The 16,899-nt window shown below is 44.1% G+C and overlaps 1 protein-coding gene across 1 annotated transcript; it reads left to right on the top strand.

The window, feature by feature from the left end:
* Positions 1-357: 357 nt before the first annotated feature.
* On the top strand, positions 358-15,821 carry LOC120061956 (cystine/glutamate transporter-like). The gene is made up of 12 exons (XM_039011741.1): positions 358-640; positions 1,410-1,536; positions 2,349-2,464; positions 2,684-2,809; positions 11,682-11,781; positions 11,952-11,996; positions 12,090-12,213; positions 12,818-12,921; positions 13,302-13,398; positions 13,667-13,816; positions 14,537-14,714; positions 15,766-15,821. Exons 1-12 carry the CDS (start codon positions 358-360, stop codon positions 15,819-15,821), a joined length of 1,506 nt encoding a protein of 501 aa, XP_038867669.1.
* Positions 15,822-16,899: the final 1,078 nt, after the last annotated feature.

The following is a 16,899-nucleotide window of genomic DNA, read 5'->3' on the forward strand; positions in this document are numbered from 1 at the left end:
GCGACTGAATGAGTGGGGCTTTAGAGCGAGATTAGAGTGTGTGTTTGTCTGTGCGTGTGAGTGTGTCTGTGTGTCTAAGAGAGAGAGGGAGAGAGTGGGAGAGGCCATTCCCAAGAGGTTTGGTCTAATTCCCAGTGGTAGAAGTTCTTTGCATAGCAGAACCAGTAACAGACTGCTTTGTCTGAGTAACTTACTCTTCTGTATTCTCAACAGCAGGTCACTGCAGACAGACGGAAAAAAACGTAAGGTTGTTTTGGGACCCAAAGTACCAGAAAGGTGAGGGGTGTGTGTGACACATTGTGTGTTTGTGTGTGTGTTTGTGTGTGTGTGTGTGTGTGTGTGTGATAGAGTACAAGGATGACCAGGAGGTCAGTCATTGGTGAGGGGACTGGGGTGAACAACACCCCCCAAAATGGGGGACACCCGGGGGATACCCCTGCCCCAAAAGAAGAGCCTGATGCTCCCAACGGAAAGGTAGACTTGAGGAAGAAGGTGACCCTGCTTCGGGGAATCTCCATCATCATCGGGACCATCATCGGAGCAGGAATCTTCATCTCGCCCAAGGGAATCCTGAAGAACTCTGGGAGTGTTGGAATGTCTCTGGTGGTGTGGATTGCCTGCGGAGTGCTGTCCCTGTTCGGTGAGTCACACGTAGTTGTCGACAGGAGGGAGGAGACATACCTGAGTAAAGGTGTGCTGAGTGGTTTTATGATGCATGCGAACTGAAGCTATGGAGGATGGAGATTGTGTTTGTATTGCTGTTCAGGGTTACATCTCCCCTGCTTCCCCTTCCCCGAAGACACTAGAGGTGATGCATCCCAAAAGAAAGTGCTAAACTTGTAAAACAGCTTTTCTTGAGATGATGAGTGTGAATGAAAGCTTCGGGGGGTGGATGAACTTTGCTAACTGTCTGCTGCTATGGAAAAGCTTCCGCTTCTACTCTTGTATTATTTCATTATATTACTGTTATTACAGAAGCCTTACGGTAGCTACTGCCTTCTAACTAACCATCGAACTGCTGAAACAGCAATTACCCTTTACGCTAACCCCTCTCTCTCTCTCTCTCTCTCTCTCTCTCTCTCTCACACACACACACACACACACACGCACACGCACACGCACACACACACACACACACACACACACACACACACACACACACACACACACACACACACACACACACACACACACACACACTCTCTCTCTCTCTCTCTCTCTCTCTCTCTCTCTCTCTCTCTCTCTCTCTCTCTCTCTCTCTCTCTCTCCCGCCACACACACATGATTATGAATACAATGAATCACATTTTACTCTTATAGCCAGTTATCTGCTGTTGCTGATGCTGCTAATGTTTTATAGCTGGCTAGCCACTCCCCTGTCCTAAACCTTTCCCTTTTTCCTTTCCCAGGGGCCCTGTCCTATGCAGAGCTGGGAACCAGCATCCAGAAGTCTGGGGGACATTATACCTATATCCTGGAGGCCTTTGGACCACAGATGGCCTTCATACGCCTCTGGGCTGACCTCATCGCCATCAGGTAGGTGTGTGTGTGTGAGACAGAGACAGCAGCAGGAAGGGGGGGGGGTAGATACTTGCAACAAGGTGTGTGTATATCACTCTATACTGTCCGTGTATGAGAGAGAGAAGGGGATGGGCCTAGCGTATATATCTAAGCATTGTAAAGATAGCAAAGGCTTTTGGATCCCATCCTGGTCCGTTGATACCCGTGGTAGCAGAGCAGTGTAAACAAACCTGCTATACTAGACTGTACTGCAGGTTAACCCAGGCCAGGGGGGGATGTATGGTTTTGAGTCTATGGGAAATGAACAGCGATCTGGGGATGAGCCCACAGACTGTGCAACAGTTATTAGATTCTTAGCCATATACCAGGTTGGTGGTATATGGCCAATATACCACGGCTAAGGGCTGTATCAAGGCATTTCACGTTGCGTCGTGTCTAAGAACAGCGCTTAGCCGTGGTATATTGGCCATATACCACACCCCCTCAGGCCTTATTGCTTAAGTATTCCCTGGATATTTTACTGTAATTGCCTCAACTGAACCAAGCAGACATATTTGAGTCAGTAACCACTGAATATCAGTAACTATAGTTACTTGACTGTTATAGACTGTTAGTGTCAGGGGAAGCTAATAAACAGTTGTGAGGTTGGGTAAAACAGGTTTGTGTCAGTAGAACGTCACATGCTCCCCAACACTCTGAACAGTGAATAATGCCCCAGATCTCACAGCTTTGTGGGTCAGCGTTTCCGGTCACTGTGTTTGTTTGGTAAACGTGTATGTTTGGGTCAGTGTTTTTGGGTCTGTGTGTGACAGTGTTGTCTGTTCTAGACCTGCAGGGTTGGCAGTGATATCCCTGGCCTTCGGACAATATATCCTGGAACCCATATTCATGCCGTGTGGAGTGCCCGAGATTGCTATCAAACTGGCCACCTCTATAGGAATAAGTATGTCTGAGATTGATGCTACAGCATTATATATATATATATATATATATATATATATATATATATATATATATATATATTACAGTATATTGAATTGAACAAACTTTGGACAATACAATTTTTGTGCTTATCAGTGAGATGGTTCAAATGAATGTAAGGTATCAGTCAGTCTCACAAAGTGTGTGTGTGTGTGTGTTCATGTGTATTCCTGCTCCACAGCGTCAGTGATGTATCTCAACAGTATGAGTACGAGCTGGACAAACAGGATTCAGATCTTCCTCACCTTTAGCAAGCTGCTGGCCATCGCCATCATTATTGTACCTGGCCTCTATATGCTCTTCAAAGGTAAGCCTTCGTCATCATCGTCATCATCATCACCATGATCATTACAATCAACACCATCATCATATGTGACCGACCGCCTCGATTCTGTCTTATGTAGCATTTGAAATTGAGTTTTTTTTTTTTACATTTGATACGAGTAGAGACTCAGAGCTTGAAAATGGTATATCATACACTGCAGTTGAGGAACAATGTAATTCTGTTTTGAAAGTCAACTTGTAACCCCACTTTTGAGAAAATGGACCTTGACTGTTTTGGTACACCTACTGGAGAGCTCTTCTTTGTCTACACCCATTCAGCATCATTCACACCCTCTTAAGCCTTAGCCCCATTCATCACTTTAAAGATTCACATGTGATGCCATGTGCTAAACAGAGTGAGTAATTTAGTAAACAACCAAAGATTTCAAGACTAAAAGTGGTAAAAGTGGTAGCCTACAATAAGGAAAAACTCCAGCTAAAAATACACTTTATGTACTGTAGTCCTTGGCCTATATCTTAAACTGACTTTGGTGCAGGTCATTTTTTCCTTCACATTACCGCCTCTGGTAAACACACACTATAGCAAGGATATAGAAGGTGTAAACGGTACAGTGAAATGGTTACTTGAATAGTAGCAATATCAAAAACAGATACACATATTTTATAAATATTTTATACTTATATACTTGTTTAAACTATTGTTTAGACATGTACACATGTTCATGAAATACAATAGATGGCCGTAATCCCCCTGAGACACACCTGGCTAACTTGATGGGTCATGTAATCATCTAGCTAGCTAGCTAAACAATGAACCGGCATAATCCCAACCCATACTACTACCAATGCAAACATTGTCATTTTTACATTTTACATTTTGGTCATTTAGCAGACACTCTTATCAAGGAGTTAGTGCGTTCATCTTAATATAGCTAGGTGGGACAACCACATATCACAGGCATTTAACTCTGTTTTGTTTGTAGCTACACCTTGTTTGGCCAGCGTTGTGTCAAGTCACTCCAGTTCACACTGATCGTGGTGTGTGGAGAAAGTAGCCAGTCACTTTTGTCCAACTGATCTGTTGATAGTGCCTGCTAAATTCAGGTCATTAATGTTGTTGAGAAAAGTAGCAAAACTATTTTATGTATATCTTTAAAAATGGCAAGATAGAAAGGACTATCAACAATAAATGAGCATGTTACATGGCAGACCAATCCAAACTCATCTCCTGGCATGTCCAGCCTATCCATTATCTCAGCCAATCATGGCTAATGGGAAGGTTCCTCCCTTTTTCCGTGGCTAAACGAACTGGGCTCGTTACTTAACCTCTCTTGGGTAGGGGGCAGTACTTTCACGTCCGGATGAAAAGCATGCCCAAAGTAAACTGCCTGTTACTCAGGCCCAGAAGCTAGGATATGCATATAATTGGTAGATTTGGATAGAAACACTCTAAAGTTTCTAAAATTATGTCTGTGGGTATAACAGAACTGATATGGCAGGCGAAACCCAAGGACAAACCATCCCCCACAACAAATGTTCAGCCTACCACTGTTTTCAATGGCTGTCACTTTTATTATAAGGCGAAATCCTCCCAGATTGCAGTTCCTAGGGCTTCCACTAGATGTCAACAGTCTTTAGAAAGCGTTTCATGCTGGTTTTGGAAAAATGAGCCAGAAATGTTTGTTTTTCTAGGTGGCTCCCATTTTGGTTGTAGTGTTTTCAAGCATGTGGAAGAGAACGCGTTCTTCGTTATTCTTCTCCGGTAAAGACAATAACGATTCTCCGTCTTAAATTTGATCGTTTATTTACGTATTAGGGTACCTAAGGTTTGATTATAAATGTTGTTTGACTTGTTTGGAAAAGTTTAATAGTAACGTTTGGGATTAATTTTGTATGCATTTTGATGGAGGGAAACTGGGTGGATTATTGACTGAAGCGCGCCAGCTAAAGTTTTTATGGATATAAAGAAGGACATTATCGAACAAAAAGACCATTTGTGATGTATCTGGGACCTTTTGGAGTGCCAACAGAAGAAGATCATCAAAAGTAAGGCATTTATTATATCGCTATTTCTGACTTTCGTGGCGCACCTGCCTGGTTGAAATATGTTTTTCATGCTTTTGTATGCGGGGCGCTGTCCTCAGATAATCGCATGGTGTGCTTTCGCCGTAAAGCCTTTTTGAAATCTGACACAGCGGCTGGATTAACAAGAAGTTAAGCTTTATTTTGATGTATTACACTTGTGATTTTATGAAAGTTAAATATTTATAATTCTGTAGTTTGAATTTCGCGCTCTGCAATTTCACCGGATAAGAAGTTAACCTCTCTGGGATCGTTCGGGACGTGAGTGTCCCACCTCGCCAACAGCCAGTGAAATTGCAGGGTGCCAAATTCAAAACAACAGAAATCTCATAATTAAAATTCCTCAAACATACAAGTATTATACACCATTAAAGATACACTTCTTGTTAATCCAGCCACAGTGTCTGATTTCAAAAAGGCTTTACGGCGAAAGCACACCATGTGATTATGTTAGGTCAGCGCCTAGCCACAGAAAACCATACAGCCATTTTCCAACCAAGGAGAGGTGTCACAAAAGTCAGAAATAGCGTTAAAATGAATCACTTACCTTGCTGATCTTCATCTGATGGCACTCCCAGGTCTCCATGTTAGACAATAAATGTTTGTTTTGTTCGTAAAGTTCATTTTTATGTCCAAATATCTCCTTTTTGTTTGCGCGTTTAGTCCAGTAATCCAAATGCACAAAGCGCGGGCACAAAGTCCAGACGAAAAGTAAAAAAAGTTTCATTAAAGTTCGTAGAAACATGTCAAACGATGTATATAATCAATCTTTAAGATGTTTTTATCATAAATCTTCAATAATATTCCAACCGGACAATTCCGTTGTCATTAGAAAGGAATTGCTCACGGCCACGTGCAAGACTAAACTAAAGGCTTTCAGCCTGACCACTTTTTGAAACAGTTCTTATTCGATCCTCATTCACAATACAAGCCTGAAACAACTTCTAAGACTGTTGACATCTCCTGGAAGCTTTAGGAAGTGCAATCTGACCCCATAGACACAGGATATTGGACAGGCAATCACTTAAAAAAACTACAAACCTAATTTCCCACTTCCTGGTTGGATTTTTCTCAGGTTTTTGCCTGCCATATGAGTTCTGTTATGCTCACAGACATTATTTTAACAGTTTTGGAAACTTTAGAGTGTTTTCTATCAAAATCTACTGGCTCATTTTTCCAAAACCAGCATGAAACGCTTTCTAAAGACTGTTGACATCTAGTGGAAGCCCTAGGAACTGCAATCTGGGAGGATTTCGCCTTATAATAAAAGTGACAGCCATTGAAAACAGTGGTAGGCTGAACATTTGTTGTGGGGGATGGTTTGTCCTTGGGTTTCGCCTGCCATATCAGTTCTGTTATACTCACAGACATAATTTTAGAAACTTTAGAGTGTTTTCTATCCAAATCTACCAATTATATGCATATCCTAGCTTCTGGGCCTGAGTAACAGGCAATTTACTCTGAAAGAACTTGGAATCCATGGACAGGCTCTGCGGCAGACCGTCAGAGCAGTTTCTCAAGCAGCTGAAAGAGGCAGCCAGTGGATCTGGATCAAACGGAAGGACCCTTGCTGGGCTATAACTTCATGACCCCCCACCCCCACCTGAGAACCCAATTCAGATCCCTCCAACTTGAGGAGGGCATATGAGGTATGCGGTCAGCTGTAGGGCTGGCTCAGGGAAGAGGACGCCCCTGCCTTGCATAGTCCCGTGGGAAATCTTAATTGGGCATGGGACACAAGCTAAGGCTTGATCACCCTTTAGCTGGCCACCTTTGATGAGGGTGTTTAGTGATTAAAGGCCGAAACACCCACTGATTCGAAGGCACACTACTGAGGATGTGTCCCAAAATTGACATCTTAACCCAGTCTAAGAAATAAACCTCCCATGCCACTCTGTCAACATCACGGCAAATCTCATGTGAGTGCATACCATCTATTGGCACAATGGACAGTTTTAACATCTCGTCCCGTGTTTTATGATTCTGATTATCTGGACTAGTCCAGTGACTGCTGTGAAAGGACAGCTGACAACATAGGAAAGTCTGTGTGACAGCTTGGAGAGACAGCTGACCGGAGGGAATAGACCCCAATGGGGCTATAATGGGCTAGCTACCCATGTTGGCAGTCTCCGACGCTGCTTCAGTATGTTGGAGACACCCGCTAAGTGCTACTGAAAGTCAACAAAGGAACATACCCCTAGAGCCTGCGAGAGCTGGGGCGCAAGATGGCTCAACGACTGATCACACGGCTACGGACCCAGGAATGGAAACGACTACGAGTAGGAACACAGCACATGAGACAACCATAACAGCAGCAGGACACACACTTCAGGTGTGCAGCTGTGGTTGGGAGAGAGTAACATCGGCAAGGGGGTTAAGGATCCATCAAGGGAGGAAAAGGTGCTTGGGAGAGCAGAGACAGGGACCTCGCATTGACCAGTACTTCTTACGAAGCAGCCAGTCAAATCAGTCGAATGAAGCACAGCGACGGGACGCAAACCAAAGTTCGCAGAGCATCAGCACCCCTGTAACGGAGGAGGATAACACAAGCACAGAAATGCCGGTGGATGAACTCACCCAACCACAGAGACCTCTAAAAGAGGAAAAGGTCAAAGGGCACAGACCAAGTGTGAAGTGGCCCAAAGCTGTTGAAAAGAGAGAGTGGGAAACAATCAACAACGACCTGACAAAAATCTTGGAACAACAGGTAGGAACAGCAGAGAAAAAGCTTGAAAGGATGGGAGACATTATCTACCACTACGGAGAAGAGCGCTTTGGAGTAAACGAAAGGAGAAGTGGCAAGACACCACCCGCGCCAGCCAAATCTAGGAGGCAGCAAGAGATCGAGATACTTGTCAGAGAGAGAAGGCAGCTGAGAAAGCAGTGGAAGAAGGCCTCTGATGCAGAGAGAGAAGGTCTCATGCTACTCCAAGCAGACATCAAATGTCGGCTGGCAACATTGCGAAGAGCGGAAAACTTAAGGAAACTTCGTAGGAAGAAGGAACACTCAAGAACACGGTTCTATAAAAAAACCTTTAAGTTTGTCAAAGACCTCTTCGCAAAGGAAAAGTGCGGAATCCTAAAAACTCCAAAGCCAGAACTGGAAGAACATCTGAAAAAGGTCCACCAGGACACGAAAAGGCATGAGCAGATAATCATCCCACATGACATCCCACCTATTCAACCACCAGAATTCAATCTGGACACTGACCCTCCAAAATGGAAGGAAGTAGAGAACGTTGTCCGACGAGCAAGAGCGGCCTCGGCTCCTGGGCCTAATGGAGTACCATATAAGCTCTACAAGAACGCCCCGGATGTTCTACGCTTTCTTTGGAGGCTCATGAGGATAGTGTGGCAGAAGGAAATAATACCAAAGGCATGGCGAAGGGCTGGTGGTGTGCTAATCCCGAAAGAGAAGGATGCGACAGACATCAGTCAATTCCGACCAATCTCCCTTCTCAACGTCGAAGGGAAGATCTTTTTCAGTATAATAGCACAGAGGCTGTCCACTTACCTGGAAAGGAACAAGTACATTGATACATCTGTACAGAAAGCAGGCATTCCTGGTTTCTCTGGTTGCCTGGAACATACTAGTATGATTTGGCACCAAATCCAAACAGGTAAGAAGGACAAGAGAGACCTCTATGTCATCTTCCTCGACCTGGCCAATGCCTTTGGCTCAGTTCCCCATGAACTCCTCTGGGAATCCTTCAACTTTTTCCACGTACCAAAACCCATCACTACACTGGTAAAGGCCTATTTCCAAGACCTGCAATTGTGTTTCACAACACCTGACTTCACAACAACATGGCAGCGCTTGGAAGTGGGCATAATGGCAGGCTGTACAATTTCACCTCTGGCCTTCACTATGGCCATGGAAGTCATCATCAGGGCATCGAGATGGGTGGTCGGCGGTGAGAGAACTAAGGAAGGGCTCCGTCTCCCACCTATCCGAGCATACATGGATGACATGACTACACTGACCACCACTGCAGCATGCACCAGGCAGCTACTTGCAAAACTGCAGGATAACATCAAGTGGGCCCGGATGAAAATCAAGCCAAGCAAATCTCGAAGCATCTCCATAGTCAAGGGACAGCTTAAAGATGTGAGGTTCTGCATTGGAGATGACCCGATACCAACGGTGTCTGAGCAACCCGTCAAGAGCCTGGGTAGATGGTACAACGAAAGCCTCCGGGATAAAGATCAAGTGCAGCAAGTAAGACAGGACATCGCCGACGGTCTTGAGAACATCAACAAGACCCTACTGCCTGGGAAGCTCAAGCTTTGGTGCCTACAGTTTGGACTTCTCCCCCGGGTAATGTGGCCACTCACCGTCTATGAGGTCCCAATAACAACAGTGGAGAAGATGGAGCGAACCATTACCTCATACGTGAAGAAATGGCTGGGTGTCCCACGATGCCTGAGTAACATCGGCCTCTATGGCAAAGGGGTCCTTGAACTACCTCTTACAAGTCTAACGGAGGAGTACAAGTGCTCTAAAGTAAGACTTCAGATGAAATTGAAGGACTCCAAAGATCAGACCATTAGCAAGAATGCACCTCCTCTACAAACTGGACGGAAATGGACATCATCCAAGGCTGTGCAGCAACCAACATCAGCCCTGAGACACCAAGACATTGTGGGGAATATCCAGCATGGAAGAGGAGGCTTTGGCCTGGCAGCAAGCAAACCAACGTTCCATAAGGCAACAACATCTGAACGCAGGAAGCTGGTGGTCGAGGAGGTGCGCAGACAGGAGGAGACTGCAAGAAGTGCAAAGGCTGTCTCTCTTGCTAAACAAGGGCAATGGACGCGGTGGGAAGGCCTGGAGAGGAGAAAGATCAACTGGAGTGAGCTTTGGCAAATGGAGGCAAGCAACATCAGCTTCATCATAAGAGCTGTTTATGATGTGCTTCCATCACCAAAAAACCTACATCAATGGTATGGCGAGGACCCGACCTGCCCCCTCTGCCCAGCTCCAGCGACTCTCAGGCATATAATGACAGGTTGCAAGACCAGCCTCTCACAAGGCCGCTACACCTGGAGGCACAATCAGGTCCTCAAGAGCCTGGTTGCAGCACTTGAGACCAAGAGGAGTGCAACCAATTCATTACCTCCAAAAACAAGCAATCCCGTCAAAACAACAACATTCATCCGGGAGGGACAGAAAAGGCCCAAGCATCCTCCTACAAAGCCAGAAACTGGACACCTAGGCATGGCCCGGGACTGGAAGATGCTTGTCGATATTGGCCAACAACTCATTTTTCCACCTGAGATTGCTTCTACCAACCTTAGGCCAGACATGGTACTCTGGTCCCCTTCACGAAAGGCTGTGTACATCATAGAGCTCACAGTCCCGTGGGAAAACTCTGTTGAAGAGACCTACGAGCGTAAGAAACTGCGTTACACAGAGTTGGCAGCAGACGCAACTCAGCGTGGCTGGAATGCAAAAGTCTGGCCAGTTGAAGTGGGATGCAGAGGATTCGTGGCTTCTTCCACCATCAGGTTGCTGAAAGAACTTGGAATCCATGGACAGGCTCTGCGGCAGACCGTCAGAGCAGTTTCTCAAGCAGCTGAAAGAGGCAGCCAGTGGATCTGGATCAAACGGAAGGACCCTTACTGGGCTATAACTTCATGACCCCCCACCCCCACCTGAGAACCCAATTCAGATCCCTCCAACTTGAGGAGGGCATATGAGGTATGCGGTCAGCTGTAGGGCTGGCTCAGGGAAGAGGACGCCCCTGCCTTGCATAGTCCCGTGGGAAATCTTAATTGGGCATGGGACACAAGCTAAGGCTTGATCACCCTTTAGCTGGCCACCTTTGATGAGGGTGTTTAGTGATTAAAGGCTGAAACACCCACTGATTCGAAGGCACACTACTGAGGATGTGTCCCAAAATTGACATCTTAACCCAGTCTAAGAAATAAACCTCCCATGCCACTCTGTCAACATCACGGCAAATCTCATGTGAGTGCATACCATCTATTGGCACAATGGACAGTTTTAACATCTCGTCCCGTGTTTTATGATTCTGGGCACGCTTTTCATCCAAACTTCCCAATGCTGCCCCCTATCCCAATGAAGTTAACAATTGTATTCATATTTACAGATGGAATCCAAGTTTGTTATTAAAGCACATGAAAGTTCACATGTTCCAGAAGGCATTTCTGTCCCAATACGCATTTTTCAATAAAAAATACATGTTTACTATAAAATGCCTCCCCTGTGAACTAGTGACGTGCGACATACGCCAAGTTTCCTGAAACGAGTCACATATGTTACACTGGATTAAAACCACAGAAATAGCATGCTAATGCTTACATCACATTTACTCCCACACTCTTTCATGACTCCTCAAAAATGTTGAAATCCCTGAAAGCCTGAAAATATTTGTGGTACATAGCGTTATGTTTCTTACAGGGACATTCCACAGATCCCCACCACTTGACCAAAATAGCTATACTTTATTAACATGGTTGGTGTCTATTGGCTACAGAGTAGCTCTACTATCAACATGACACATTACAGGCTTGGTACATAATAGCTACAAAGTGTCTGTAGGCTTGGTGTTCTGCCATACCAATGTTAATTGAACATCAGTCATTTCAGCTTTAAGAGGGTTATTATCTGCCTCTTTGCAAGTGTGTTCCATTAAAGAGGAATACACTACATACAGTATGTGTGTATTGTACTGGAATGTAATTACAGCTGCAGCTACCGAGACAGATGTTTATACCTTGTCAAACACTCAACAAGTTTTGATATTCTTTGGTTGAACGTGTAATTCCTTCTTTGTGTTTATGTGCAGGGGAGACTAAGAACTTTGAGAATGCATTTGAGGTCAGTAATATCAAGCTCACAGGCCTTCCTCTGGCCTTTTACTCTGGGATGTACGCCTATGCTGGGTGGTAGGTATGGACTTCTTATAACGTAACTAGCCTTAATATCTTATTCTACCCTTTTCATGAAGCCAACTAGTGTAATGCATTATTACTTGTCATGAGCATGTATGAGCTCTTGTAAGGTACAGTATTGCCAAATGTAATATTGTTGTAAAGCTCCAACTTTCTGCCGGCAGGTTTTATCTGAACTTTGTGACTGAGGAAGTAGAGAATCCAGAAAAGTGAGTTCGTCCTCCTCATTCCATATCTTGTTCACGTACAATAGGTTTGCCTGATCGTAAAATTGTTGGTCTCAAATGTTTACATATCCTCAGGACTGTCCCATTGGCCATCTGTATCTCCATGGCGATAGTCACGTTCTGCTACGTGTTGACTAACGTGGCATACTACACTGTGATGTCAGCAGAGGAGCTGTTGGCATCGCAAGCCGTCGCCGTGGTAAGGCATCCAACAAGCTCACTGCCTATTGACCGATTTGATCGACACTGATCCTACACGCACCCACCGCTATTGGCTGGCGTTAATATGAGAGTCCTATGTATTTCTGTGTGTGATGTATTGATACACTTGAAGCGCATTGACTGCAGTCACACACCTCGCTCATCAGCGCTTCATCAGGGCCTGATTCCTGCACTCTAAACTGTAATTGGTTAGACCTCCAAGCCCAACACCTCTGCTTCCCAGTATGGCCTTACGTGATTCCACACAGTCCATCCTTCTCAATGATAATTAAATCATCTTGCAGTCTTAATGACATAGCCATAGACAGAGACTGTATAGTGATCTCAGACCTGTTTGGAGAAGGGGGAGGGTTATTCGCTAAAAGGGCTCTGATCTGATCAGATCTTTCTAATGGTGTTAGTTTCCTTACGGTTTTACAGGTCTGTGATGTTGCTCTTAAGGAATGTGTGAGAGCATTGGAGCTACGTGTATGTTCGTTAATTAGATCATCATTGAATTGAGGATCTTTTTCTGCATCTCTTTGTCCTTGTTTGGTTCATACTATCTCTCTCTCTCTCTCTCTCTCTCGTTTTTCCTGCAGACGTTTGCAGGGAAGATGATGGGGAACTTTTCGGTGGCGGTGCCGGTATTTGTAGCCTTGTCGTGCTTTGGTTCGATGAATGGCTGCTTGTTCGCTTTCTCAAGGTGGGCTGCGTCAACTCAGGTGTCAAACCGCAGCCTTCGCTAGATTCTCCTGCCAAGGAGAATGAAAAATTGCCTTCCCTTCCCAACACAATGTTTGAGGACTGTGTGAGAGGAATCTAATCTTATCTTTTTTTTTCAACTGCCAAACCCTGTTAAGCAGAAGTTTAGATGTGTGGTATAGTGGTATAGTGAAAACACAATAACTGACATTGCATTTCTGTGTGAAGGTCAGCTGTGACTGTCAGTAGTCGACTTTCATGTGTAGTTTTCATATATTGGATTTTGTTGGACACCGCTTACAAAGACGATGATGAAGTGTTGTTGTTGAAGGTGTTTCTCATTTCATCCTGAAGATTGTGTGATTGTGTTGGTCATTCTAGAATGTTCTACGTGGCATCACGCGAGGGCCATCTCCCTGAGGTTCTGTCCATGATCCACGTCCGCAGACACACTCCTTTGGCAGCCGTCCTCGTTCTGGTCAGATAAATGTTTATTTTTATTTTTTATACACACATATCGCTCTTTACTGTCTTTATGAGGACCTGCTCTACAGGGTTCACAATTAAAACTTTGCATTCCTGTATTTATGTTTTAACTGTTATCATGCTTTGTGGGTAGGTGTCTGCCACTTCCTCATTGTATCCGTGTGTTTGTTTGTTTGCTTCTCTCTCTCTATCTCTCTCTCTGTGTGTGTGTGTGTGTTTGTGTGTCGGAGTGTCCATTCTTTCTCTGTGTGTGTTTACAGTACCCTATGACGGTGTTTCAGCTGTTTGTGGGAGATATCTACAGTCTGTTGAACTTCATGAGCTTCCTCCGCTGGCTCTTCATTGGCGTGGCTGTGCTGGGCCTCATCTACATGAGATACACACGCCCTGACATGCCACGCCCTTTCAAGGTCAGTCCAACACACGTGAATCATCAACCATCAAAATCATCAAATGTGTCTATAAAGCCCTTTTTACATCAGCAGTTGTCACAAAGTGCTTATGCACACACACACACACACACACACACACACACACACACACACACACACACACACACACACACACACACACACACACACACACACACACACACACACACACACACACACAGTCGCAGATGCACGTAGACATAAACACATCAAAGGGCGATTAGGACATCGCTCCTTCTGTGCCACTGCATGTGGCCGTGGAGGCCGATGCACGAGCCGCCAATATGCAAGCATCTTGCGCACATTTTTAATTTAATTTTATTTATTTCACCTTTATTTAACCAGGTAGGCTAGTTGAGAACAAGTTCTCCATTTACAACTGCGACCTGGCCGAGATAGAGCAAAGCAGTGTGACACAAACAACACAGAGTTACACATGGGATAAACAAACGTACAGTCAATAACACGATAGAAAAGTCTATATACAGTGTGTGCAAATGTAGTAAGATTAGGGAGGCAAGGCAATAAATAGGCCAATAGTGGCAAAATAATTACAATTTAGCAATTAAACACTGGAGTGAGAGATGTGCAGACAATCACATGGACAGAGTCTGTCTAATGGCTGTCTTATTGAAAACAACTACTGAACACTTTACTGTTCACATCCTTGACTCTGTACTTCTTTGTCCGTCTCTCCAGGTTCCTCTTTTCATTCCAGCCATTTTCTCCTTCACCTGTTTCTTCATGGTGTTCCTCTCTCTCTACTCCGACCCCGTCAACACAGGGATAGGATTCGCCATCTCCCTGACAGGAATCCCAGCCTACTATATTTTCATTGTGTTTGACCGCAGACCCAAGTGGCTACAGGATGGTTTAGGTAACACGCTACCTACACTTAGAAGGCATTTAAATGCATTTACTAGACATCACTGTGGAACTCATACATACTACTGGCATATGGACAGCATTGATTAATCTTTATAAAGCAATTGTTCAACTCAAGGGATTAATCGGTACGTCAGTGGACCATTAAACTATCCACGCATAGTTTACCACATGTAATCAATTTCCAATCAATTTTCAGCATGGCATCCTATCAAAATTGCAGCATGAATCCCAACAATGTGTCTATGTTGACACTTTGGAAATAATATTGTCCTAACGCTGCATAATTATTGGGTCAGTGAAGCATTTTGTTTCTTTTGGCTCCAAACTCCAAAAGTTTGGTTTTGAAATCAAACAGTAACAACGAAGTTAGAGTGCAGACTGTCAGCTTTAATTTGAGGGTATTTTCATCCATATCGGGTGAACTGTTTAGAAAGTACAGTACTTTTTGTACATAGTCTCCCATTTGAGGGGAGCAAAAGTAAAGAGGACAGATTCACTTGATATTTGTGCGTCTATAACTTTCTCACTCATAATTATTCACGATTCATTCAGGACAATACGTAATCATGGTAACATCCAGATTCATGTAGAAGTGTTTCGAAACATATTCTACTCATGATACTTTCTCTTCTTCTACTGGGCACAAATCTGAACACATCCAAAACAAACAGCACATGTGTAGAGTCACACGCTTGATGTAGTTATTACGTGCTATGAATATGGGACCAAATATAACGTTTTACTACTTTAATACACATATAAGAGAATTTGTCCCAACACTGTTGCTCCCCTAAAATGGGGGGTGGATAATTTACAAAAAGTGCTTTACTTTCTAAACGGTTCACTCAATGTGGATGAAAATAATGTCAAATTAAAGCTGACAGTCTGCCCTTTAACCTCGTAGTCATTGTTTGATTTCAAATCCAACGTTTTGAAGAATAGAGCTAAAAGAAGGAAACATGCTTCACTGTCCCAATAATTATGGAGGGTATGGTAAAATGGTATCATAATAGTTTTTCTGTGTTTTATTCTGTCTCCAGATTCCTTGAACAGATCTGTCCAGATCATCCTGGAGGTGATCCCAGCGGAACACTGACACTCCTTCACACCATATTCCCACACCGATGGCCTCTATTGCACCGTTTCATAGAATAAATGATTATGACTCTCCCATCCTGCTGTCCTTATCTAGGCAGGCTTAGCCCTGCTCTGCTCTCACATTTCACATTACCAATTCAAACCGCCTGAATACTTGCTCCTCTCTCCTCACTCAAGCATTTGAAATGGAATGGCCAGATAGACAGGCAGGGACGTGAGGTTGTGGCTGTGTGTGTGGTTGTGTGTGTGTGTGTGTGTGTGTGTGTCTCCCTGTTTGAGATTTGCAGGTAATCCATCTCTGTAACCCCTACCCTCTGGCTCCAGTCTGCAGTGGGAGCCCAGCCTCTTAGAAATGCAACAGCTTTTATTGTTGATGAGATGCGGCAGAGCCAGGGAATCCCTGTAAGCTTGGAGTATAACTATCTTTGGCAGCAATCACAGCTAGCGTTAGCCACAATCACAGCTAGCGTTAGCCACAATCACAGCTAGCGTTAGCCACAATCACAGCTATCGTTAGGATCAGACTACACAACACACATAAATGAAGCCTAAGGCTACCTATAGTTATTTCTATATTTTAGGAAATGAAGACAGATCAGTGAGTGTTAATTGATGTGTGTTGTATAGTCTGAGTAAGACAAGCACTCCCTTTGCACTATCAGAACAGTAAACTCATACTCAATCTACAGATGCCTGTGAAACATGACGTCCTTAAACACATGACAAACAACATTAATGTGATAAGGTTTTATATTTTATAAAACATGTATGTTCAGGACACGTGAATGTTCAAATTATGCCCTGGAGAACCTGACATCCGATTTCATAGAACAATAAAAAATAGATTTTTTTTCAATCAGAGATCCTACTTTTGTATCATGTATACCACTATTTGTACAATACAAGGGATACAGGATCTTATAGGCATTGGTTGTTTCTAAAACTGTTTCCTCCCCATGTGCAGAATCTCTCTCTCTCTCTCTCTCTCTCTCTCTCTCTCTCTCTCTCTCTCTCTCTCTCTCTCTCTCTCTCTCTCTCTCTCTCTCTCTCTCTCTCTCTCTCTCTCTCTCTCTCTC

This window comes from Salvelinus namaycush, chromosome 17, assembly GCF_016432855.1.
Source record: "Salvelinus namaycush isolate Seneca chromosome 17, SaNama_1.0, whole genome shotgun sequence".
NCBI classification, from domain to species: domain Eukaryota; kingdom Metazoa; phylum Chordata; class Actinopteri; order Salmoniformes; family Salmonidae; genus Salvelinus; species Salvelinus namaycush.